General features: G+C 43.0%; 1 protein-coding gene across 1 annotated transcript in view; it reads left to right on the forward strand.

Annotated features, from left to right (window-relative positions):
* LOC128323230 (neural-cadherin-like) overlaps positions 1 to 27608 on the forward strand; it is an 88940-nt gene that overhangs the window by 10375 nt on the left and 50957 nt on the right. The window contains exons 2-8 of the mRNA XM_053245963.1: positions 13474 to 13668; positions 15161 to 15386; positions 15902 to 16106; positions 18109 to 18220; positions 21328 to 21577; positions 24116 to 24258; positions 26249 to 26421. Coding sequence (XP_053101938.1) covers positions 13474 to 13668; positions 15161 to 15386; positions 15902 to 16106; positions 18109 to 18220; positions 21328 to 21577; positions 24116 to 24258; positions 26249 to 26421 — 1304 coding nt within the window. The remainder of the gene's footprint in view (positions 1 to 13473; positions 13669 to 15160; positions 15387 to 15901; positions 16107 to 18108; positions 18221 to 21327; positions 21578 to 24115; positions 24259 to 26248; positions 26422 to 27608) is intronic.

The following is a 27608-nucleotide window of genomic DNA, read 5'->3' on the forward strand; positions in this document are numbered from 1 at the left end:
CTTCTTCTAGGGCAACTGTTCACAATTTAAGTTAAAATTGCATTACTTCAAAATAAACCTACTGCAAATATCTGATTAGTTTCTAAAACTGTTAATTCAAAGTATTATGAAGTTGTTAATGGAGTTTAACTTTCATTTAAATGTAAATTTTATTAGTACAAAGGTGAAGCAAAAATTATCCCTATTAACAATATTGTAAAAGCTATATATGATATTATGGAAGACCAAGCTTTTGACCCCCAGGTGTGTATTAAACATAACTAACGACTCATTACTGGCACATGTTATTTGGGGGGTACAGATGTAAAGGGAATTCATTTTCATAATGCCACTGCTTTAGATTGTAGGTGAGGAAATCACATGCTATATTTCTCTTCCATACCCTTAGAATGTCTTGTATATACTCTGTAAAACTGTTAAAAAGTTAGCAAGAGGCTAGGCTTCAGTTCTTATCCCTGGCAACTACCAAGGAATTGTATTGGATAAAGAAGTAGTCGGTCATATGAGCTCCCATCTCCAGTGGTACACCACAAACATCATTTGTGAGAACAAGGCCTGAGATTATTTCGGTTTGCTCTCTGAGGTCTGATCTAATGGTATGGTAGTAGCTACAGAAAAGGCTTTATTTTGGTCAGGTTCTATCTTGCAATGGTAACATTTGGGTGTTCTGACCATATGTACTGCAGTGTTCTCTCTAATTTTTTTTCATCTCTGTGTGTAATGAGTTTTGTTCTGGGAGGCAATATCAAGGCAGTGTGTGCACACACACTGGATATCAAAAAACTTGTGAGCGTGTGCACGTGCACACACCTTAGAGGGAATACTGACGCACTGCCTGGCTTCTGTGTGGCAGAAGACGCCTGGGTGCTTGTTGTTCTAGTGCTACTGTCGTACATATGTTTTGAAAATAAACTATGCAAGAGAGACTTGTGTCTCTATTCTGGGTGTGTATACATACGATCATGATGTCTCCGAATACTCAGGTGATTAAGCTGCAAAAACTCTCTGTACCTCCCTGCAGGTACATATGGGAGAGTCAGTTAGCATTCATAAAATCTAATTTAATCTTTAGATTGGTCTAAAGGGAGGGGGAAATGAGACCAATTGATGTGAATTCGGTTCGTCCCTGGGTCCGCCTTTTAGCCAATCAAACAGACTCAGTGGGAATACAGTTGAGGCATTTATTGCACTGCAGTTGCAACAGGTAATCAGAGGGCTTTACGCTCTCAAACTGATTACAAATTGGTTATAGGTGCATCTTACAATCAAACAATCTGAATGATGCTGATACCCTAGACATAGTATACGTGGCAACAAAATGGTGGACTAAGTATCTAGTATGCATGCGAATGATTCATTGTTCATCTGGTGATCACCCCTTATTTGGTTACATCCTGTTTTCTTAACTGTCAGCAAAAGAACAATGAGAATCTTGTGAGAACCAAGTTTCATAGATACAATTTAGTGGAGAGAGATAATGACGTTGATCATGAGAGGCCGTGATGTCCCTGAGCTGGGCTGGGGTTACTTTAAGTTAGAGTGAGGTATTCTAAGTAAAATGGAGTTACTTTGGTTTTCTAAAACACATTACGTTAATTCCAGAACTACGGCTACCTTCTGGCTCCGTTGCTTGCTTTTTGCGTAAATCCTTCCTTTGTTTTCTTTTTCTTGATCTTGCTGAGGCTCCTGGTATCTGCCCTGCTTGAGGGACAAAGCTGCCATAAGCTGCATGCTGTTCCCTGCCATTATTTTAAAAAGAATATAAAATCCTTTCGTGAGGGTTTGAGAATCCACCTTCCCATTGCAAGCTGCACAAGGAGTTCCATCCTTTCTCAGTCAGATGTAAACCACCTTGAGGTGTATGGTAACAAACAGGTGCTATATTCATGTACTAAATATGAATTCATTAAAAATGAATTTTCAAAATAGAAACCTAATAGGGCGCAGAGAATTGTACCATGCTCCATATTTCAGTAGGCCAGCTATGGCGCATCCTTGGTGTTCTGTATAATAATCTCTTTTTATTTTTAAGCCTATACTTTATTAACATGACTCTTCAGAGTCCTCAGGGTGACTAATAGATTAAGAACGATGAAAACAACAATCCAACATCAGTTAAATATTCAACCCCCAGTAATACTTCATAGAGAAGCAGATAGGGATGTGCACGGACCAGTCCGGAGCCCGTTCTAAAGGCCTCTGGACTGGTCTGCACCTGGGGCCGGTTTGGCGGTTCGACGCCGGGGGTGGTGGACCTTATCCCTCCCACTGCTTTTCCCCCTCCAGCGCTCCCAGTTTTGAAAGCATTTGGGGGCAGCAGGGTACCTCCCTGCCACCCCTTCCCCCGTTTCTTGGCAAAAGGCTTCAAAAGCCTGACTGCGCGTGCGCACGTTACGTGCGCCTGTCACGTCTGTGCATCACATGCGTAAGTACGTCAGACTTGTGTGTGCACAAGCGCAACATACACATGGACACAACGCATGGATGTGATGCGCTCACTCGCAATCAGGCTTTTGAAACCTCTTGCTGAGGAACGGGGGAAGGAGCGGCAGGGAGGTACCTTGCCACCCCAAATGCGTTAAAGAACGGGAGTGCTGGAGGGGGGAAAAGTGGTGGGAGGGGTAAGTACACCATCCCCCACCCTTAAAGAGACTCCCTCCCCAGTGCCAGACCTCGGAGGTGTGGTTCCATGCACACCAGTAGAAGCAGAGCAAAAGTATAAAGGATTTGCCCAGCAGATCTCAGAGTATATATAAACGTATGCCAGCTTGTTGATCCTTCCAAAGCCTGCCTTCCAAAGGCACAGTGAAACACATAGTCCTTCACCAACCTTGTGAAAATAAAAACTGAGCTGACTTGGCTGGCCTTTGGAGGGGACGGTTTCTATTCAGGGGCCAGTACTGAAAAGGTCGTGCTCTTTGTCATCAGTCTAATCTCTGGTAAAAATGGGAAATGGGTTTAGATTTGCCTGTTCTGGATGGGGTTACACTCCCCCTGAAAGATCAGGTACGTAGCTTGGGAGTGCTCCTAGTCCCAAAACTCTCCCTGGTTTCTCAGGTTGAGGCAGTGGCCAGGAGCACTTTTTATCAGCTTCAGCTGATACATCAGCTATGCCCATTTTTAGAGGTGATTGACCTTAAAACAGTGGTACATATGTTGGTAACCTCCAGACTTGACTACTGCAATGCATTCTACGTGGGGCTGCCTTTGTATGTAGTCTGGAAACTACAATTGATACAGAATGCGGCAGCCAGATTGGTCTCTGGGATAACACAAAGGGACCATATAACACCGGTTTTGAATGAACTGCACTGGCTCCGATATGTTTCCAGGTGAAATACAAAGTGCTGGTTATTACCTATAAAACTAAAGCCCTTAATGGCTTGGGTCCAGGCTATTTAAGAGAGTGCCTACTTTGTCATGCTCTCTGCCGCCTTTTACGATCTTTTGGACAGGTCTGGTTATGTTTGTCACCAGCTCGTCTGGTGGCGACTCAGGACCGGGCTTTCTCTGTGGCTGCCTGGGGGCTTTGGAATATGCTCCCTGCTGAAATAAGAGCAGCTCCTTCTCTGTTTGTTTTCAGGAAGACCCTCAAGACTCTCTGGTTCTTGCAAGCTTTTAATTAAAATTAATTTTAGTAATTTTAATAGTTTGTATTATATTATTTTTATAGTGTTATGTATTTTAATCTGTGGTTTTTAATATTAAAATTTGTACACCATCTAGAGATGTACAAATCAGGTGGTATAAAATATGATAAATAAATAAAATGGACATGGCCCCTGAGATGTCCTCAGTGTATGGGGGACTGATTATCGGTGAGATGTTCTTTAGCTTTCTCCTAAGTCAGAGCCCAGTTGCATAAGGGCTTGTGCACAGTTAACTCACTTTGCCTGAATATACCACCATTATCACATCTGTGCTGGGCCAATTGATGGAAAGCATTCCCAAGAACAAAATTGTTAAGCATACCGAAGAATAAGCCCCGCTCAAGCAGAACCAGTGTGGCTTCTGCAAAGGTAAATCTTGCCTCACTAAACTTTTGGAGTTCTTTGAGAGTGTCAACAGGCATGTGGATAAAGGTAATCTAATTGACATAGTATACTTGGACTTTCAAAAAGCTTTCAACAAAGTTCCTTATCAAAGACGCCTGAAAAAACTTAGCAGTCATGGGATAAGGGGACAGGTTAATGTGTGGATTGGTAACTGGTTGAAGGACAGGAGACAGAAGGTACATATAAATGGACAGATCTCTAAATGGAGGGAAGTGGGGTCCCCCAGGGATCTATACTGGGACCAGTGCTTTTCAATTTATTCATAAATGATCTAGAAGTTAAGGTAAGCAGCGAGGTGGCCAAATTTGCAGATGATGCCAAACTATTTAGGGCAGTGAAATCCAAAACAGATTGCGAGGAGCTCCAAAAGGATCTCTCCAAACGAGGGAGTTGGCAACAAAATGGCAGATGCAGTTCAGTGTTAGCAAGTGTAGAAGTGATGCATATTGGGGCAAAACACCACAACTTCATTTATATGTGGGAAGGAGCTAAGATGGTGATGTAAAAGCAGCTGGTCCTGTTCTATCTCTCTATCTCTCCCCCATATGTTTGGATTTTTATACCCTTTTAAAATCTTCTTTGGGCTGCTTATGCTGTCTTATGTTTGGACTCTCTTAGAAGAGGAGTTATTTATTTTGGGTTTTTCCCCCCTTTCCCTTTTTAAACTCTGCTTTTCTGTTTGCCGTTTGCCTCCTGGAGGAGTTATGCACTTAATCAGCTGGAGCACAGTTGATCAGTTGTCTGGCTGACTGATTGCTTCGTTGTTTTTTTCTTGGATAATTTGTTTTTTACTAAAAGACAACAGATTATTTTCTGTCAAGAGCTTTTGAGCTAACTTAAACAATGCCCACCCACCCCCACCCCCTGCAAAAGCAGTGTACCAGCCCAAAAGCAGCAAGGATGGGTGAAAACTTTGAAGCAAACTTGTTTGTATACATTTATGGCAATGAAGGATAGCAAGACATCAAAAGAGCCTGTAAATTTGAATTACTCAGTTTCCACATAGAATAGATTTGCACTCTTGGAGCAACAGGAGCTTGAGCTAATTGAAGCAGGAATAGTTTTCAAAGACATCGGGACCATTATCCCTCCAATTTGACTACTCGGGTCCCTAAGGAGACATGGGAATTACATTTTAGAGCTCTCTGTGTGGTTCAGGATGAGGAACTAGTTCTAGTAGAAAAAATGACCCACTTCCTGAGTGGCCACCTGTTTGTTGCTGAAGTTAAGGAGCTTATTGATTCTTTAAAACTTGGCAAGTTCTTGGGCTGTGATTGTATCTTCTCTGAAATGATTAGGTTTAATGCAGGTTGGTGGGCCCCTGTCTTGGCAGCCCTCTTTACATGCATAGATTGAACTCAGCTGATACCTGAAGACTGAGGCATAGCCATAATAGTGTCCATATTTTAAAAAGGGGATATATGTGATCCTGCCAACTATTGCCCAATTAGCCTGCTGAGTGTTGTGAGTAAGTTTTACTCGAGGTATTTAGATTGGAAGTTGCAAGACTGGATTGAGAATGAAGGTATTTTGGGTGGTGAACAGGCTGGTTTTAGAACAGGGCATTCAACCATGGGCCCTGCCCTGGTGGTATGCCTTCTGATCGAGAAAAATAGCTACAAACCTAAGTTGTCTTTTATGTGGCCTTTGTAGATTTGAAAGCAGCCTTTGATTCGATCTCAAGGATAAGCCTCTGGGGAAAACTCAGACACACTAATATCGACAGGCGTTTACTTTTTCTCATACAGAAGCTCTACAAGAACACCAGTGTAAGAGTGAGATGTAACCCTCAAGGCTCACTTTCACATTTAATAACTACTAGTAAATGAGTTAAACAAGGGTGCATTTTGGCACCCTCCCTGTCAATCTTTACATAAATAACATAGCCAATAATCTCTCCGATCCAGCGCTACATCCCCCAACTATTACAAAGTTCCTCATCAAAGACTCCTGAGGAAACTTAGCGGTCATGGGATAAGGGGACAAGTACACGTGTGGATTGCTAACTGGTTGAAGGACAGGAAACAGAGGGTAGGGATAAATGGAGAGCTTTCACAATAGAGGGAAGTAAGACGTGGGGTCCCCCAGGGATCTGTACTGGGACCGGTGCTTTTTAATTTATTCATAAATGATCTAGAAGCAGGGGTAAGCAGCGATGTGGCCAGATTCGCAGATGATACCAAACTCTTCCGGGTAGTGAAATCCCAAATGAATTGTGAGCAGCTCCAAAAGGATGTCTCCAAACTGGGGGAGTGGGCGACAAAATGGCAAATGCAGTTCAGTGTTAGCAAGTGTAAAGTGATGCACATTGGGACGAAAAACCCCAACTTCAAGTATATGCTGATGGGATCCGAGCTGTCGGTGACGGACCAGGAGAGGGATCTTGGGGTTGTGGTGGACAGCTCGTTGAAAGTGTCGACGCAATGTGCGGCAGCTGTTAAAAAGGCCAATTCCATGCTGGGGATCATTAGGAAGGGGATTGAAAATAAAACGGCTAACATTATAATGCCCTTATACAAAACTATGGTGCGACCACACTTGGAGTACTGCATACAATTCTGGTCACCACATCTTAAAAAGGACATTGTTGAACTGGAGAAGGTACAGAAGAGGGCAACCAAGATGATCAGGGGCCTAGAGCACCTTTCTTATGAGGCAAGACTACAACACCTGGGGCTTTTTAGTTCAGAAAAAAGACGACTGCGGGGAGACATGATAGAGGTCTATAAAATCATACATGGTGTGGAGAAAGTGGAGAGAGAGAAATTCTTTTCCCTCTCACACAACACTAAAACCAGGGGTCACTCTATGAAATTGATTGCCAGGAGGTCTAGGACCAACAAACGGAAGTACTTTTTCACACAATGCATAATCAACTTGTGGAACTCTCTGCCACAGGATGTGGTGACAGCCAAAAACCTGGATGGCTTTAAGAGGGGTTTGGATGACTTCATGGAGGAGAGGTCTATCAATGGCTACTAGTCAGAGGGCTGTGGGCCACCTCCAGCCTCAAAGGCAGGATGCCTCTGAGTACCAGTTGCAGGGGAGTAATGGCAGGAGAGAGGGCACGCCCTCAACTCCTGTCTGTGGCTTCCAGCGGCATCTGGTGGGCCACTGTGCGAAACAGGATGCTGGACTAGATGGGCCTTGGGCCTGATCCAGCAGGGCTGTTCTTATGTACAGGCGCAGCTATCCAAATCCTGCTGGATGCAGATGACGCTGCTATCATCTCATGAACTCCAGTGGGCCTTAGGAGAGTGCTTAGGCTTTTGGCTGCTTACTGCAAGGACAATCACTTAGTAATTAATTTCCAGAAATCCAAAGTAATGGTCTTTGCCAAAAGTCCTAATAGATTTAACAGGCATATAGAAGGTCATCGTATAGAGCAGGTCTATAGTTTTAAATATCTGGGTGTGGTTTTTCATGCCACTGGGTAATGGAAGGCCCACGTGGACTACACGTACCCAAAAAGCACAAAGGCCCTTCAGCAACATTAAGATTAGGAACATAGGAAGCTGCCATATACTGAGTCAGACCATAGGTCTAGTTCAGTATTGTCTACACAGACTGGCAGCAGCTTTTCCAAAGTTGCAGACAAGAATCTCTCTCAGCCCTATCTTGGAGATGTCAGGGAAGGAACTTGTAACCTAGGTGCTCTTCCCAGAGCAGCTTCATCCCCTGAGAGGAATATCTTACAGTGTTCACATATGGTATCCCATTCAAATGCAACCAGGGTGGACCCTGCTTAGCTAAGGTGGTAGCAAGCATGACTTGTCCCAAGACCAGCTCTCCCCCTTTCACCCCAAATTCTTTCGCTCCCAAAGTGGTGAGGTTATCCCTGCAGCGTTAAAGCTATTTGCTGCTAAATCATTGGCCCAACTTCTATATGGCACGCAATTGGCCCCCTACTCTAATTATAGGCCATTGGAGATAATCCAATCAAAGTTTATTAGGGCAGTATTTAGGGCCCTTCGATGAATCTCCAACGCAGTGTTGAGGTTGGAAATGGGCCTCCAGAGAGTGGAAACTAAAGCATGGATCTTAATCCGTAGTTATTGGCTTAGGATCCATTTCTCCCCTCTGGGACTGATCCCTCTTATGTTGGCTGCTAGTTTTCAGTCTACCTGGACACAAGCACTATTGGGCAAACTGTCATCACTTGGTCTTTCTACTGAATATTTGTCATTACTAGATTAGTCAAGCCAAGGAGATCCTCAAACAGAGGGTCTTGGACATTGAACATCAGAATGATTTAAGCGTCATCTCGGAGACCATAAGAGGGTGCCTTGGTGCCTTTAATCAGGAACCTGGCAGCTACCTATTGTCCCTTCCTTTACTGAGCTATCACAGGGTGTTTCTCAGAGCAAGGTATGATGCCTAACTGTCAGCAGCTTTATCTGGAAGGTTTTTGAAAACCGCTCTGGCCAGTCGGTTTTGCCTCTGAGGCTCAGGTGAGGTCAAATCTGTCTCTCATATGCTACTGTTTTGTCCTTTTTATAATGATAGCTGGTGCAGTCTTATTTCTCCCCTATGTATCACGGTTTCCCAGCTGGACTGCTGAATTTTACACCACATTCCTTCTTGCAGATGATAAACCTTCCATCACCTACGCTATTGCCAAATTTTGTGCAGCCACTGTCAACTCGAGAGACGATTTTGATCTGCCTGTTCTGGATGGGGTCACACTTCCCCAGAAGGAACAGGTACGCAGTCTAGGGGTGCTTCTGGATCCAAGTCTCTCCCTGGTGTCCCAGGTTGAGGCTGTGGCCAGAGGTGCTTTCTATCAGCTTTGGCTGATACGCCAGCTGTGCCTGTTTCTTGAGATAGACGACCTCAAAACAGTGGTACATCTGCTGGTAACCTCCAGACTGGATTACTGCAATGTGCCCTATGAGGGGCTGCCCTTGTACGTAGTCTGGAAACTACATAGGAAACTGCCATATACTGTCAGACCATTGGTCTATCGAGCTTAGTATTGTCTTCACAGACTGGCAGCGGCTTCTCCAAGGTTGCAGGCAGGAATCTCTCTCAGCCCTATCTTGGAGAAGCCAGGGAGGGAACTTGAAACCTTCTGCTCTTCCCAGAGTGGCTTCATCCCCTGAGGGGAATATCTTGCAGTGCTCACACATCAGGTCTCCCATTCAGATGCAACCAGGGCAGACCCTGCTTAGCTATGGGGACAAGTCATGCTTGCTACCACAAGACCAGCTCTCCTCTCCAAGACCAGCTCTCCTCAACTACAGTTGGTCCAGAATGCAGCAGCAAGGCTGGTCTCTGGGTCATCTAGGAGAGACCATATTACTCCTGTATTGAAGGAGTTAATATGTTTCCGGGCAAAATACAAGGTGCTGGTCATAACCTATAAAGCCCTAAACAGCTTGGGCCCTGGGTATTTAAGAGAACATTTTCTTCGTTATGAACCCCACCGCCCATTGAGATCATCAGGAGAGGTCCGTCTGCATTTGCCACCAGCTCGTCTGGCAGCTACTCAGGGACAGGCCTTCTCCGGTGCTGGCCGAGGCTTTGGAATGCGCTCCCTAGTGAAATAAGAGCCTCCCCATCTCTGGCAATGTTTAAAAAGTCTTTAAAGACACATCTGTTCACCCAGGCTTTTAATTGATATTGTTTTGATTGTTTTAATGTTGTTTTTAGAATATTGTTTTTTAAAAAAATTATATTGTTTTACATTTCTTGTTTTTATTTTTAACTAATATTTTACCATTGTTTTTATCTTGTTGTAAACCGCCCAGAGACGGTATAGGCCACCTCCAGCCTCAAAGGCAGGATGCCTCTGAGTACCAGTTGCAGGGAGGTAACAGCAGGAGAGAGGGCATGCCCTTAGATCCTGCCTGTAGGCTTCCAGCAGCATCTGGTGGGCTACTGTGTGAAACAGGATTCTGGACTAGATGGGCCTTGGGCCTGATCCAGCAGGGCTGTTCTTACATTCACACAAGCATGGAATGGAGAAAAGGGCAGGGAGTAAGATGGGCTCAAGAAGACCTACAATGGGTACTAGGAAACAGAACTGGAGAGCAAAGCCCAAGGACTGCTGTGGCTGCACCTGGGGTGTTTAAGTAGGATCCAGGAAGGCCTCCACCCTCTTCCTGGTTCTACTCAGTCTCTGCCTACCCAGCTGTGTAGGCTTATGTGTTCTCTCCCAAGATGACCCTCAGTCTCACGGGGAGACCTCTCCCAAGTAGTTTGCAAGCTGCCTGCCTGGCACTCTGCCATGATTGCCACATCTGGGCCCTGATTCAATGATGGTACTATTCTGGGGTGCTGGGGAGGGGTGCTGGTGGTTCCCTGGTGGGGGCTAGGCCTAGTGTTTCTGGGATGGGGTCTTGGATGGGTGCAGTCTTGCCTGTGTGTTTCATAGCACCATGAGGGTTGAATAGTGGGGGGACCTCTGGCTCTGGATCGGGGAGCCTACTGCTCACTGGCCCCTCCTCGGAGGACTCTCCCAGAATCTCCATTGAGGGGGTCCTTGACAAGGGAGGGAAGAGTAGGAAGGTCCCACTTTGCAAAGGTGTTTCCAAAGTAGAGGGCAGAGTGCACCAATTTCAGTGTCTGTGGCACCTTGCACGCTCACGGCTAGCAAAAGGGAGGACTGGCTTTCTCAGGCAGTCAGGCACTGAGGTTAGTCTGCAACAAGCCCACATAAGGGGATGGCCTAATTCACTCTGGAGTCCTGAGGCTCTCAGGCAGTCAGGCACTGGGATTGCCCACCCAGAGAGTGACCCAAAGGTTCTAGGTTCCAAGAATGTCCAGGGCAATCCAGTGAAGATCTCCCCACAACAACCCATGCAGGGAAAACCCAAGGATAGTGATCTTAGCTTGGGCAGTTCTGGGCCTCGCGGTCCAGTGTTCCAATGCAGGATTCAGCAGTCCAGTCATTTAGCTCCAGGAAAGGATTTGGGCAAAGGATTTGCCCACACCTGGGCAAGCTCTTCAGGCAGTAAAAGGTGTGCCACCAAGCTCCCACAACAAAGGCAGCAGAACATGCAATATGTCACCAAAGAACAAGCAACTTGAAGCCTCACAAAAGAGCAAACAAGCAAGACTGAGGGAAGATACTTTTTATAGGTACCAGAAGGGGATAACTCTGTAAGATAAAAAGATCCCCTGCTAACTGGGCAAAGAGGCACCTTTTACTATGGTGATTCTCTTTATTTAGCAGGGGGAGAGTAACTGGCCCTATCCAACCCCAGCACAGGACCTCCAGTGACTGTTGCTGGGGTTTATCTTGTGTTTCTTTTTAGAATGTGAGCCCTTTGGCGACAGGGAGACATCTTATTTATTTTTTATTTCTCTGTGTAAACCACCCTGAGCCATTTTTGGAAGGGCGGTATAGAAATCGGATTAAGAAGAAGAAGAAGAAGAAGAAGAGAGCTTCCAGGTACCAGACCTGAAGAAAGGTGTGAGTGTGGTAACCAGTCTTCGGAGGAAGCACAGAACAAAAGGACTCTTATTATTCCAAATCTACCTAACTGACTAAGAATTTGGCCTTGATTGCATTCCAGGGTGTTTATACTTTTCTCAGGAGGCTCTTCCTTTAAAGCAGGGGTTTGCAAACTGGGGTACCCAGATGTTGGATGATGGGAGTTGTAATCCAGCAACATCTGTAATCCAGTTTGCAAACCCCTGCTTTAAAGAACTGCTTTTCATTGCACCAGAAACTCGAACTTCATTAAGAATGCAGGATGTGGTACAGGCTGGTAGCTTTTGCACTGGTTCAAGATGAGCTGAATAGCTGAGTTGAGCAGAGACTGGAGTTTTTCATCCTGCCACCGAATACTTGCCAATGCTTGGTTTCCTTACATTCACAGGAAACCAGAATTTTCCATAGGGCAGAGGGGAAGTTGCTATCAACAAATGTATGCATACCATTTATTTATTAATATTGATAATTAAGAATAGGTTTTAAGGAAAAGTTGGTGGCAAAAGGCACTAAAAGGGGGGATTTCAGGGGCCAGGAGCAGAGGACGTGCTTCAAAATGGAGGGAGAGATGTTGAAAATAACAACTCAAGAGTTTTCTAGATGGACTAAGTGAGTCATTTTTCTCTTTCTATGCCTGTGCAATGGGACTATTTGTGAACTGCCTTGCAGGATTGCTATGAAAATGAATAAGGCAAGGGCAAGGCATTTGGTACATTGAATATGTTACAGAAACTGATTCAAAACTCCATTTTCTGTTGCTCAGAGTCAAATAATGTCTCGGAATAAGGCTCAGTTTGTACAAAAAGTAAAACTGATTAAGGTCCAGACAGTTCTTTGTGTGTGTTGTTGACGAGGGTTTGAAGCTCATTGGTTTCATAAAGGCTCATGTTCAAATGCAAGCCAGCTAGTATTGATTGTGATAGTTGCTATCCTCTGGCTATGAAGTGACCTATATGTAATTAGGGGGTGATCTTAGTGACTGATTTCTGAAGGTCTGTTTGCATGTTGCAGTGATGGGTCCAGTGCCTCCTGGGAGTTGTGCACTGTATGAGGGTATTGTATAAGTATCAAGATTATAAAAAGGTGAATGTAACTTTAATCTTCACCTACTTTCTTCTTTGCATGAGTTAGTGGGAGTTTTTTTACACCCATGACTGTGTTTGATATTCCTGGAAGCCTAGGGGATGGTCTGCTATTGAGAAATCAGGTCATCCACTGGATCATCTTTTACTAGCTACATTGGCTGAGACATGGATGGTGAGGGAACTTCAAAACAAAATCTTCTTTGCTGATAAATGGCTACTGCCCCCCACAACCAGAGACAACTCAAAAAGTTCTGATGACTGGGTGTGGATTTGAACCTGAATATCCCCAGTCCTAATCCAACACTCTAACTGCAACACCACAGTGGCTAACAAAGTGTAATAGTAGCATGACCTGTGTTTTAAAAATTGTACTGGATTTAATCTGAAATTTTTAAGGGGCCGAAATCTTAAATTCAGATTTGTCTTCTGTTCAGGTAAATGTGGTATAAACTGGGAGTGAGTGAGTGTAGCAGTGGTGGGTGGGAAGGGATTACAGAAGGTTGTTCCACATTTCCCGGAAAGTCACTTTTCTTCTAGAGGGCTGTATGGTCTCTTAAGTTTGGCCAAGAAAAAAGCAGCTGCAGTGAGAAGGGGGATATTTCAAGGGGAAAACATAGGGGGAGCTAATGGGGGGAGGACTCAGCACCCACTTCTTCCTCCTTCCCAGAAATTGCTCTCCCTGCCTTTAAATATATTCCATGATGACCCTTGTTCCAACAAGTCATATCTTGTTAGACCCTTAGAGTATAAATAGAAAACCTAAAATGCTTGATTTTAAAAAATGTTTTTGAAACATTTAAGAAAACCCCTGCAACTTCTGATTTTCCTTTCAGCTAAGAGGGGAAAAAAACCTAAATTTTAAAAAAAGATCTTAACTTTTCTGTGCATCTTTCAGACAATGACTGGTATTTGTGCCGTGTGGTGATTGTTGCTGTGGAAGACGAGCCCATATCTTGGGAAATGTACCCATATCCCTATTTGGGACGTGTTGATCCTGATGCCCGTGCAGGCACACCAGTCTATCAGCTGGTTGCCTATTACAGTCACAATGAAAACACCAGTGCTGGGATATCGTATGCTCTGATTGCAGGTAAGTACATGCCACTTTCCTCTTGGAGTTCCTACATTTGAAAGCTGTTGAGCTGAATTTAGAGCTTTGTGAAAATGTAATAACTGGATGTTAATGCACACTATAATAGACCCATATAGTGCAAGCTCAGTCCTGTGTTGGTAGAAGAAAAAAATGCAAGGATCACACAGGCCTCAAGACACAAGTTTTGTTTATTGTTACAACTAAGGTTCTGCAGAAGCTCTGCCTCAAATGCTCTAATGAGCTGAAGAGGTCCAAAAAGCACTAAGTGAAAACCACAGCATTGCTTGGCATACATAACTCTCAAAGAGCAGTTTCAGATAAGCATCTTCATTCAGAGTCTATTTCTAGATGGCAGTAAACTGCTTGGTGTGAGAAGCTCGCATGCATGTTCTAAGCAAGAGTTTACTCGCACTCCTGCAGGCTTCTGTCATTCTCAGCGGAGTCTCATGCAGGCAAATTAAAGGCAGAGACCTCATGTGATTTTCACAGCTCCACCTGCTGGCTAGTCCTTGATTTCTGAAAATAACCTGACCCTTTTCATTACTATCAATTGTGGTGTCACAGCAGGGAAGCAGCTTGCCTAGGGAGCAAGAGGCTGTTAGTTCAAATCCTCGCCGGTGTGCTTCCAAGACTGTGCCTAGTAAATATATATTTGCAGTCATCTATATCAGGCAGCAGTGGTATAGGAAGGTTCTGGAGGCGGATGCTCAGTTAAGCACCATCTCATACTGTGCGGGAGATGGCAATGGTAAACTACTCCTGTATTCTACCAAGAAAGCCACATGGCTCTGTGGTCGCCAGGAGTCGACACTGCACAATCTTCAATCTCTTCCATTACTACTTTTCTGGTGAATTGGGTAAAAGATGGGTTATTCTGGGAAATCAAGGGCTGGCTGGCAGATGACACTGCAAAAATCACACAAAAATCATTCCCTGTTTGGTGCCCCCTGGGAAACTGGACAGAAGCCTGCTGGAGTGTATGGGGGGCGAGGTGAGTAAACTCTCATTTAGAAGTTGCATTCAAGCTTCTTGCAATGTGTAGTCTATTGCTGTCTGGAAATGGCCAGAGAGAGGCCAGAGACCTCTAGTATAATTCAGTGATTACATTTTAATGGATCCTTGCAGGTGATACTGAAACGTAGGATGCAAACGGTGGGGAATTAAATGACCCCAGACCATTTTTATTGCATCTCTTTGAAAACATGTACATATTTCTATAACTCTTTCTTTCATTCATATATACACACACACACACACACACACACATATATATACACACACACACACATACATATATACATACAAATATATACACTACTACTACTACTACTACTACTATTACTATTATGGATATTTATATACCGCTCTTCAACCAAACTTCTCAAAGCGGTTTACATAGAAAAATAAATACATAAATAATATGGTCCCCTGTCCCCAAAGGGCTATCTATCTATCTATCTAATATAGTATTTTAACTCCCATTTTACAGGTGGTGAAGAACGATTTGATATAGATATGGACACAGGTGCAATACTGACAACTGGCTTGCCTTTAACTCTGAACCAGGAATATGTGCTCACTGTGTTGGCCATTGATGAATATGGTAGCAAAAGCCCGTACGCTTTCATTTCCATCTTGGCTGGCTCCAGGCCTCCTCAGTTCACGAACATGTCCTATAGTGTTTTTGTTCCAGAAAATACCCCAGCAGGTGAAAGGTAAGTGAGGGTGGGGAGCCAATATCCAACACTGTTAAAAGATTGTAGCATAAATACCAACACATATCTTAAAAGACCCAGAAAGCTTATACTGCAAAATTAAAATATATTTTCAACCTAAACTTAGGACTAGACTGTTGTAATACACTCTACGTATGTCTGCCCTTGATGACTGTTTACAAGCTTAATTTGGTGTAAAATGTGGAAATCTGTCCTGAATATGAGAGTGTGCTTCCTTCGCTAGTTTGCACTGGCTTTTTGTGGTTTTACTGAACCCTCTTTGTGTCTGTAAAAACATAATGTCCGACGTGTAAGTTACCTGTCCTGTTAACATTTTGAAGCCTAATGTAAGAGTTATTTTAAACCCAGAAAATGTAAACTGAGAGGTGGGGGGCAGAATCTATAAATATGAGATGCTATGAATGTTGCTTTGGGAAGACCACCTAATTCAGACATTCTGCCACTTATTGCTACCCAAAATTAATACACTGGTTTGTGGTTGATCTTCCTTCCAGAGTGGCTGTTATTGAAGCAGTTTCTTTCCAGAGTCAGCCTCTCTCTTACACTCTGCTGATGAATCCCAGTGGCCTGTTCAGCATGGACCAAGAGACTGGAGAATTAAGTTTGATGCATCCAGTGGACTATGAGAGTGAGCATCACCTTTACCATTTTTTAGTGAAAGTGATGGAAGCAGAGAGTTCACTCAGCAGTGTAATAGAGGTAAATTTTAATTTTTAAAAAATGTTTAGTGACTTGTTACTGACATATGACTCAGTGTACATGTCAAGAGCATTGCATAGAGCCTGCTTTAAAATGACTCCACCAGAACCATCCCAAGATGTTTTGGTGGGAAATCAAAATGGCAGCATGACATAGTTGTTTTTTTTAAAAAAAGAATACACCCATAAGCTAAAGCAGGGGTGGGGAACCTTGGCCCTCCAGCTGTTTTTGAACTACAACTCCCATCATCCCCAGCCACAATTATTGGGCTTTCCAATAATTGTGGGCTTTCCTCCCAAATCCACTCCTGATTGGAGGGTGCCAGTCCACATATTCACTGGATTTAACCTGACCTCCCTGCGAGCTATCAGGGACCAGGACAGACAGGGCTTTGTTTTTCTCTGAAGGGAGGCTGCGAATTCTGGCTTAGCCCAAGTTCTGCCCAGGGTAAAAAAAAATTCTCTATTTCCAGCAGCTTTTGGAAAAAACTCTGGGGCTTCTGCTTTCTCTGAAGGTGTTGATGGAGGTGTTGATGGCTATGCAAACGGTCCATCTAATCCCTCAAATTAAAATGCTTCGGATCTGCTGCGAAGCAGATGTGCTCTTCAGATACCGAGGCATAAAGCCATGTGTGAAAAACCTCAAGGTGGAATCATTTAAAGTGATCTCCATGTAGTGACTGTAATATGCAGTAACTGTGTATGTATGAGTATACAAAATAAATTTGCTCATAAGCTTCAGGGAAGGGACTATTTCTCAGTACCTGCTAAATGAGCAAACTGAGTTAGCATACCCCTGATAAATGAGCAAAGAGACACCTTTTAAAGTGGTGATTCTCTTATATTTAGCAGGGGGAGAACAACTGGCCCTTTCCAGTCCCATCACAGCATCCCTCCCATGGCTGTTGCTGGTATCTACCTTATGTTTCTTTTAGATTGACATCCCTTTGGGGACAGGGGACCATTTTATTTATGTATTTTTCTCCCCTTTGTAAACCACTTTGTGAACTTTGGTTGAAGAGCGGTATATAATGTTGTAGTAGTAGTAGTAGTAGTAGTAGTAGTGGTAGCTGCTTTGTATGTATAAGGTTCCAGATTCAGTCTCTGGCATCTCCAGGTAACCCTCGAGAGCCTCTGAAACCCTCGAGAGCCTCTGTCAGCCAGTAGGGCTGTCACATGACTGTTGTGAGGTGGAAGGCGCCCAAGTGATATGATAGATTGTATGCAGCACACAAACACAATCAGCATGCCTGCTGAGGTCCACAAATGCCACCGTCACATGGTCATGACTGGTGATAGTTCTATAACTGGAATTGACAGCTGCAAACCCCGCCCTTCCATGGAAGGTCCTCAAGCAGACTGGAAAAGGTTCAAGGCATCAGTGTCTGCCCTCCCATTGGCCATGAAGGAGCAGGAGGCAAATGCAGCCCTCCCAAGTAGATTTGGATGGTTCTGTCAAGGCTTGCATGCTCTGGCCCTACTTCCTGGCTGCCTTATAGCTGGTACCCAGAGAGAAGGCGTTTAACCCCTTCCAGGTATTCCATGCGGCTCCCAGGGTCTCAGACTCCAGGCAGTCCTGGTCAAACTGCTGTGATTAACCCACATTTATCCAGGAGAGATTACCAGGATCTGATTGTGTGAACACAGCACTAGATTATCTGGAAGAAAAAACATGACTTTGTGCTTAAGATCTAGAGGAAAGGCACTGGCAAAAATAACTTTTTGCAGGCCAACATAAAATTTTAGATACAACATTTATAATACCTATATCCCATAGGAATACAAAGAAATATAAAAAGGACATCTGCCATATTTTATTTTATTTTATTTTATTTTATTTTATTTTATTTTATTTTATTTTATTGCGCCTAGAATGGAAGAACATATGTGGCACTCAAGGACTATGCTTCTGAAATGAGTGGAATTCCTCTTTTAAAAGAAACATATATTAGGGTCCTCCATCTTCTGTTCCTAGTGCGTGTGTTTTTCTTCATTCCATGCAGGTCATTGTCCACATCACAGATGAAAATGACTGCTCTCCAGAATTCCAGCAATCTATTTATAGTCGAGAAAATATTCTTGAATCAATCCCAGTGGGCACCTCTTTATTGCAAGGTAAATAAAGTGTCTCCTGTCTATTTTTCAGTATTGCCGCATGGTGAGTCAATGGCCCAGTTCAGACTATCACGCACATGAGCCAAAGGAGGGTCAGGCCTGCATGCTGCTCTCTCCCGTATCCTCCTCATCTCACATGTGAAGGGAGCTAGGTTTATTAAACCACTGCTCTGAGTGTTTTCCAAACTGAAGGAACTGCGTGCCAAGGATATGAAATCAGGATTTGATCTTGGTTTCATATCCTGGCTTGCAAATCATAGCTCCTGGGTTAGGACAATTCAGAGAGTTGTGGTTTAACAAACCAGGATTTCTTTATCCCAGCTTTGTGCCTAAGCAGAGGAGGAAATGGGAGGGTTAAGGAGGGAGAGTGTGTGAGCTCAGGGCTTTGGCCTGCATTCATGATCCAACAAAGGATGGTTTGCTGGATCATCTCAACTTCTGTTCTTGAGCAGCTCCAATTCCTTTTATTTAGCCTATTTATTTATTTAGCATATGTGTGTACCACCCAAAACACATGTCTCTTGGCGGTTTATAATAAAACACCGATTAAAAACAAAGTCAGACATTAAAACAATGATGGATTTAGGGATGCGCACAAATCATTTCGGCAGGGCAGGGAGTGGTACATAGGAATATAGGAACATAGGAAGCTGCCATATACTGAGTCAAACCATTGGTCTATCTAGTATTGTTTTCACAGACTAGCAGCAGCTTCTCCAAGGTTGCAGGCAGGAATCTCTCTCAGCCCTATCTTGGAGAAGCCAGGGAGGGAACCTGAAACTTTCTGCTCTTCCCAGAGCGGCTCCATCCCCTAAAGGGAATATCTTGCAGTGCTCACACTTCTAGTCTCCCATTCATATGCAACCAGGGTGGACCCTGCTTAGCTAAGGGGACAAGTCATGCTTGCTACCACAAGACCAGTTCTCCTCTCCCTTTAAGTAGAAGTAAAACCATTCCTTACCTGCTCCTCCACCGCCCCACTGTATTTTCTGGTGCAGTGCCATGGCGCTCAAAATTTATGCACAGCTGTGTCCATGTGCGTCCCATGCAGCGGTGGGACACACATGACCAGCACAGTGTTTCTGGCCATGCACATGGCTGGTGCGCATGCGCAGTGGCCATATGCATCCTGCCACCACATGCAGCAGCCACGCATAGACTTCTAAGCAGTGAAGCATTGCTGCAGGAAATGCAGTGGGGCAGCAGAGGAGCAGGTAAGGTCTGGCTTTACTCATGCTTAAAGGTAACACTTCCTGCCTACTGGACGCGCCAGATCGATTCGTGCACATCCCTAGATAGATTCTATAAATCTAATTTAATGCCTGGGTGAATAAATGTGTCTTAAAAAGCCTGGCTGGACACTCCTACCTAGCTTCCAGTTGTGAGAACAAGCCCATTGTCTTGAATAGCATACCTCTTGCCCAACAAAATGTATTTCTTGAATGCCTTGCAGTGCAAAGAACAAATACATCAGCATACTGCAAGTTTCAGTGGTCATTCTGGAAGTATTTTTCTCCCTGCCCCCCACATACATTATACTGTGAGCAAAACTGCCTGAAAATCATCAGCTTCAGTTATGTTTTGCTTTTTCTTCTTCTGCTGCATATCAGATAAAAGCGATCACTCTTGACCTCTTGTCCTCAGTATCTTAAATGAAGGCATGCTGTTCAGTGAGCATGCATCTGCTTAACAGCATTGGGCATTCTGAAGGGAGGAGTATTTACCCTTGAGATTAAAGCCCCCTCGGATCAGAGTGTGTTCAGGCTGACCGTTGGGGTGCTGTGAAGTATCTCCCTTTGGTGTTAAAAACATCAGAACAGAACAGTTAACCAGATGAGCCCTTTTTCTTAAGATCGTGTTTAACTCCACAGTGCAAATAGCTCTTTCTTTGATAGATGGAATTTGGCAGGCATTGCACAAACTGAGCACAAGACATTCACAACAAACAAAATTTAACCGGAGAGAATCATGCAGAGTTCAGTTTTACATCAAGTTTGCATTGGAGAACCCATTGACTTCAGCGGGGCTTGGGTATAAGGGAGAAGATGCATCTTAATGTCTACTTTTGTCTTGAAACTGCATGTAAATAGAAATGATTTTAGCTTTGGTTTTTAAAATGGTAACATGGCAACATTGTTTGGAGTTGGTACCGTTCATATAATTTATGTGGGTGTAGTACTGAAAGTGATTGAACAAGTCCTGCCACACAGTTCTTCTAGCACACTCTCTGAAGGGCAAGGACAGGTCTAACACTAAAATGTACATTGAGCTGGGTACTCCACAACCCCCAGTAAGTGAGTCGAGGTTTGAAATATAGATACCAGCAAACTGAATGATAACTCGGTGAAGCAGCAACACTTCTAGTTCCCAAATGAATATGGCCATACACAGGGCTTTCCCATTCTTCATAATTTTATTTATTTATTTACTTACTTACTTACTTAACACATTTGTATAATGCCCAAAACTCAAGTCTCTTATTATTATGCTCCTGCCATGGCATAAGGCAGCATTCAAACAGGGATTCGGAATCAGGATCTTTGGGTTTAGCTGTCAGTCTTACCTATTCCCAATGATTCAGGCTGGCTGCCCTGCCCACCTTTAATTTTTTTTTTTTTAAGCATCTGTTATGTGAACTCTTTATCTGTTTTCATCCATTTCTTGTTTATCTGAAAATAAAGACATGAAGAACTGATCCAGGAATTGTGGAAGGGAAAATGCGATGTCTTGTTAACATCACAAATATCAGCCAATCAGTGTCGTCCCCAGTCAACTTCTGCTGCAAACTTGCAGAATTCCCTCCCCCAGAATGAATCACTGCAGAGAACAGGGAAGTTTGCATAAAATGCAGTGAGCCCCCTTGCAAGCTGGCTTCATTGCTTTGTAAATGTTGCATCACCTCATGATTAGTTGGATTATTTGGAATTATCTCCTCCATTCTGCTCCTTAGGGGTAATATTGCTGCAAAAAAGTGTTTGTGTGCCTGACAGTTCTTTGTTAATTACTGAAATGTGTCTTTAATCAGAGTTGACTAGCCTTGCATGCAGTACTATAACCCAGCCCATCTATCTTCATGGATTTATCTTTTCAAATGCTCCTGGTTTCAGTTCTTGCAACAGACTGTGACTCCGGCTCCAACTCCGAGATTGTCTATTTTATTCAGAGTGCAGAGTTTTCCATCACGCCTGAGGGTGCCGTCAGTTCCAGCCAGCGACTGAACTTTGAACGATCAAATCACATGTATGAGTTTGTGGTCATTGCCGTAGACAAAGGGCATCCTCCTCGGACAGGAACTGCATCTGTGCGCATTCGCATGGCAAATGTGAACGATGAAGCCCCAGTGTTCTCCCAGTCTGTGTAAGCACAGCTTCACTTTTTGCAGTGGTCTCCAGTGAACCATCTCTATCTCTCTATCTCTCTATCTGTTTCTCTTAAATGTACCCGTTGCTAATCCCATGCCATGCGTGGCAGCTCTCATGAGAATTCATGAGTGAGCTGCCCAGGGGGCAAATAAATGGGCAGAAATGGATGGATGGGGTGAGAGAGCAGCACCAGGGAAAGCGAGAAAGTGGCGGCAAGGGGTGAAGAAGGGGTGCCGGGGAAAGGGGGGGGGAAAGCAGCAGCTGGGGGGGGTGAAGAAAACGGCGGGTTGTGTATGAAGAAAGCAGTGCTGGGGAAAGTGACGGGGTGTGTGTGAAGAAAGCCGTGGCCGGCGGGTGGAGGTGGGGCATGAAAAAAGCAGCAGCAGCTGACTAGGGAAGAAAGCAGGGGGCTAGTGGCCGGAAAAAGCGGTTGGCCAGGCAGCCGGCCGGCAAGAGAAAACAAAAACATTGGAGTGGGGAGGACTGAGAATGAGGGGCTAAGATGTTCTGCGCCTGGCCCGGCTAGTTCATATTAATCCTGCATAGGTGATATGCTGAGTAGCCTTTTTTACCCATTGTCAAAACCCATGCTCCTAAAGTATGACACCGAAATTGATCTCCAGACTCTACAGTGTCTTTAAAAGGCTGTAGTAGATCATTCATGAAATGGTCAGAATGGGCTGTTTCTCACAATCCAGTGTCAGGAGTAGGAGGCAGGGATTCAGGAGTGGTGCTCACTCTCAGAAATGGATTGTGTGGGTGGGGGTACTGTTGGGTAGAGGAGCAAGAAGTGACCGTTTTTCCAGAAGTAAACCCGTTTGATTGGCTTGGGCAGCTGATGTTGATAAGCTGGCATTCGATGTAGGATGGAGGCAGTGGGCTGCTCACACACTGACTGGGATTGCTTGCAGCGGACGATCCCTTCTTACTTCTCTGTCCTACCTTATCCCAGCCCACACAATCCATTTCTGAGAGTATGCACGACTCCTGAATCCCAGCTGGAGTCTCCTGCTCCCGATGCTGGATCATGAAAACTAGCTCAATTTCTGATTTTTGGAAAATTGAAAATTAGAATATGTCAAAATTATAGTACTGTCTTTTGTTACATCAGCTTCAACTAGCATGGGAGCAAGAAAGAATTTGATTTACACTGGGGGTTTTTTGTCATTCAAAACAGGAAGAAATCTAATTCAAATTCAGTTGCATAAGCACAAAACACTGGGAATTTTTTAGAATTATTATTTTATTTTATTTTATTTATCAATCAAACTTCTATACTGCCCAAACTTTCATCTCTGGGCAGTTTGAATAGTCTATATTGTTGAATAGGCTATATTGTTGAATAGGCTATAGCTATTGCTTGAGTAAGCCACCTAATGGCACAGAAGAAGCAACCTGAGCCTGTTGGTTCAAATCCCTGCTGGTGTGTTTCCCAGAATATGGGGAACTCCTATATCAGGCAGCAGCAATATAGGAAGGTGCTGAAAGGCATCATCTCACACTGCGCAGGAGAAGACAATGGTAAACCACTTCCATATTCTACCAAGAAAACTACATGGCTCTGTGGTCTCTAGGAGTCAACACTGACTCGATGGCACAATCTTTCCTTTTTTCCATTGCTTGAGTATGTAGGTATGTGGTATTTTGGGAGTAGTCATTTAGGATATCCTTCTGAGTGCTCCATATACATGCCTCAAGACAGCAGATGGAAATTGGACAGCTCAGTACTTTGAATTTTTGTGAGTCAATCAGCCACATCTATCTGCTGTCTAGTCATGTTTCACATTGTAGAATACATAAAATAGATCATGGCATGACTATGTTGGCCTGATCAGTGGTTGGTGTAAAGCATGTGGTGTACCTTTAATCCCCTTGATATTATTACACCAGTGTTCCCTCTAACAGGGATTCCCAGATGTTGTTGAATACAACTCCCATAATCCCCAAGCAAAAGCTATTGTAGCTGGGGATTCTGGGAGTTATAGTCAAGAACATCCGGGAATCCCTGTTAGAGGAAATACTGTATTACATCCTATTTATTAATGATAAAAACAAACATTACCTCCAAACTCCATTCCTCAGAGCTAAAACCCAAGTTCTTTTTATCTAGCATTAAATGAACTTTAACTCTCTGATGGTATAAATATTTTCCTTGCTTCAAGTTCTGACACTCACTTCAAGATATAAAAGTGATCCCAACATCTGGGAAGAGCATCTAGGTTCCAGGTTCCTTCCCTGGCATCTCCAAGATAGGGCTGAGAGAAATTCCTGCCTGCAACCTTGGAGAAACCACTGCCAGTCTGTGTAGAGTAGACAATACTGAGCGAGATGGACCTATGGTCTGACTCGGTATATGGCAGCTTCCTATGTTCTGATCTTACCAAGTGCACATAATAAGCCAAAATTCTCTCTTCATTTACTTTGTGTTTAGTCAAAGGGAAGTCATGTCAAAAAAATTTGCTCGGTATGATGCTGTTTAAGGAGATATTAACCAAATTAGTAAATAGAGTCCAATTCTTTTTCTTTGTACCAGTTATAAAACATTCCTCTCAGAAGATGCAGGCCCTGGTATGTTAGTGGCCACTGTCCACGCAAAGGATCCTGATGGAGATAGAGTCTTGTACTTAATTACTGGTGGTAATGAAGAAGGCAATTTTGAACTGGACAGCCATAAAGGTAGGAAAGGCTTCACCTCCACCTCCCTGCCTGAAGAGTAGCCTTTGAAAAGGAGCAGCCTTCACATGCCTTCTGGCCTGAAGTTGCGCACTCCTCTTCCTCTTCATTTGTTCCTGCCTTGCCTCTGCGTTGATGATCAGATTTAGGGGGTGGGGGTGATGGAAAGAAAGGAATCAGCTCCCATGAGGGTTCTAGGGTGTCGCTCCAGGGTGTACAGGCTCTGTGGGCATTGCCTCAATAAACTCCATCTCTGGAACTCCCAGACATCCACTAGAAGCAGCACCTTTTCGGTAGAGGCACTGCCTTCATGGAGCACCCTTGTGTTGTTGGCTCATTTGGCCCCCATGTTGTGCTTCTTCAGACAGCGAGTTAAAATGTGGCTTTTTTGGATGTGCATTCAAAAAGGGCTGAGATGAAGATTGCTTTGGCGGAGCTGTTGATTCTAGGGTTGCCATCTTTTGGTGCTGGGGCTATTTAGTTGTTTCTGTGGCTGACGTCCTGATTAAAGAAGCACCCAAGCATTTAATTAATTAAATATTGTTTTAATGGTTTTAACATTTTTTAAAATATTGTTTTAAAAATTTAAATTGTAGTGTTTTAACTTTTTCTATTATTTATTTTGCTTAATAGCCCAGAGACGCAAGTTTTGAGTAGTATAAAAATATGTTAAATAAATAAATAAGTGTAGCACCAGTGCTGCTGCTGCTGCTTTTTTTTGCATTTTAAATTTTTATTGGACTTTACAATAGCTTTTACATTCAAATTACATTCATTTATCTAATTCTATACATAAGTAAATATTGACTTCCCGCTTGCCTATCTGCGTGGTTCACAATAATTATACATAAAAACCATCGCTATAATAATTCAAAACACACATACTCCACACTACTACTCGATTTTACCCAGTTCTGAGTTCTGGAGAACTCTCTTTCAGTTATTCCCAGAAGGAAGGATTCTGGCCTCTTAAGAAATGCCACTTTAAAGATTTTCTTCAACTCATTATATAACATATCTCAAAAGGCCTTTGCCTTCCCGCATGACCACCACATATGGAAAAACGTTCCTTAACATTGTCTATATTTTCAACATTTGTTTGAAACATTGTTATACATTAATGCTATTTTTTTCAGTGTCAGATACCAGCTATACATCATCTTATAATAATTTTCTTTTAAAGTATTACATGCAGTAAACTTTAAATCAGTTTTCCATAATTTTTCCCAAGCAGCCATATCTATATTATGACCCACATCTTGAGCCCATTTTATCTTAGTCGTTTTAACCACTTCATCTCTTGTCTCCTCCAAAAGCAACGACTTATACATCTTAGAGCAGTGATTCTCAAACTTGGGTCCTCAGGTGTTATTGGACTTCAACTCCCATAATCCCCAGCCTCAGTGGCCTTTGGTTGGGGATTATGGGAGTTGAAGTCCAATAACACCTGAGGACCCAAGTTTGAGAATCACTGTCTTAGAGACTAATCTTTCATCATTTTCACACAGCTCCTTTTCAAATCTCGACATTTGATCTACAAAACCAACCTTAAGATCCTTTTTGTAAATTTCATTTAGCTGATGATACGAAACCAATTACTAACCAATTTTTTTACTTCATTTAAATGTTTTTATTTACAGCCCTTCTCTCGAAAATATAACACATCCCTATAAGCACCTATGGGACCCTTTATGTCACCTAAAAACATGTCCCTAAGGGCTGCATGACCCTCAGGGATGTATTCTCAGGAGACACAGAGTGCTTCTCGGGGAAAGGGAGGTACCATCACCTCTGAGTCAGTAGTGTTGCTGAGTTAGTTGAACTTTTCAGAAGCACTGGTGCTTCATTAGTCTGGATGTGTTTTTATCATGTAGTTGACTGTGTTCTTGTTGCTAATTTTTAAATAAAATAAAATGTGTTGCAGTGTAGTAGTATGGCTTTTTGATGTTGTTGTTGTCAGTAACTTCAGTTTTTACCCCACTCTCAAATCCAGGTATCCTCAGACTTCGCAGAAACCCTCTGCCTAAGCTGAAGGGCCTGCAGTATGTTTTAAATATTTCAGCTATAGATGACAATTCCTCTGGGGGACCAAGATCTCTCAGTAGCTTTGCAGAAGTCACCGTAGGAATTAATGACATTAACAACAACAAGCCTATTTTCAGAGAGGTGAGCATACTGGCTGAAAACTACCTTGTTAGCAGTTTTAATTAAAATGGAAATTTTGGATTGTTTTTTTAACTTGGGAGATGTGATATTCTCTTTCTTGACTGCCGATATGATTGAAGGAATCAGATTTGCAAAGCTTTAGTCAATGGTTCCTTCTGCACTACAGCTCTTTAACACAGACTTAAAATAGAAGATCCACGAAGCACATACTGAGTCCTATATTATTGAGCAATACTTTCCCCCTGGTCCAGATTGTTCTATAATGTGTACTCTGAGGCAAGTCCAATTCAGCAAAGGTTCCTTCCAACATTAATTAAAAGTTTCTTGCTTGCTTCTTTTTCTGTTGAACATAGCAGTAGGATACTGATTAATAGTTTAATTGCCCCTAGAATAGCCTTTCTTGAGTATCCCTTATTATCAGTTCTTGTTTCCATGGAGTAAAGTGGAATTTTCAGTTAATGATTTCATTAGTTTTTCTTTTCATTTGTATATAGTGAAATAAACTATTTTGCCATATAAGCATTTAGAAAATTTAAGTCTTGCCCAACTTTACAGGAACTAACGATAAGGAACAATTAAGAGAGGCTTGTCAAAGATAAATTATAAACTGAAAATTATTATTTCTCTTTGTAAACCGCCCTGAGCCATTTTTGGAAGGGTGGTATAAAAATAGAATAAATTAATAATAATAATAATAAACAACTGTTCAACTATATCTTGCTACCATGCTCAACAGGCAGAAATACAAGGGGCAGAACCTTCCAGCAGTAAGCTTGTCATTAAATGGCAAAGGAGCCCTAAAAAGCCTTTATGGTGCTTTGCTTGATCAGTGTGCACTTGTTTTTGTTTTAAGTTTGATACAAATTGCCAGGAATCAGGTCTGGCGGAAGCAGGAATATGAAGAACACTGGAGTGCAGTGATACTGTCTGGGTTTTCTGTTAAAGAAAAGAAAAGTGAATGAGTGAAGAATAGCAATTCCAGACTTAACTGATATGGGAAACAAGCAACTCTTAATAGGTTCTCAAGGAAAGAAACACCAGACCTCTTATATGAAGCCACATTCCTCCCTGTTAACAGAAGATCTCCAGGTCTTTCTGTTTCATATTTTCTTTAGCTTTGTCTCCAATGTGCTCAGCATTATTTGATAAGTAAATTCTGTGGTGTGCAAGTAATCATCTGCTTACTT

Source organism: Hemicordylus capensis, chromosome 4 (genome assembly GCF_027244095.1).
Source record: "Hemicordylus capensis ecotype Gifberg chromosome 4, rHemCap1.1.pri, whole genome shotgun sequence".
Classification (NCBI taxonomy): domain Eukaryota; kingdom Metazoa; phylum Chordata; class Lepidosauria; order Squamata; family Cordylidae; genus Hemicordylus; species Hemicordylus capensis.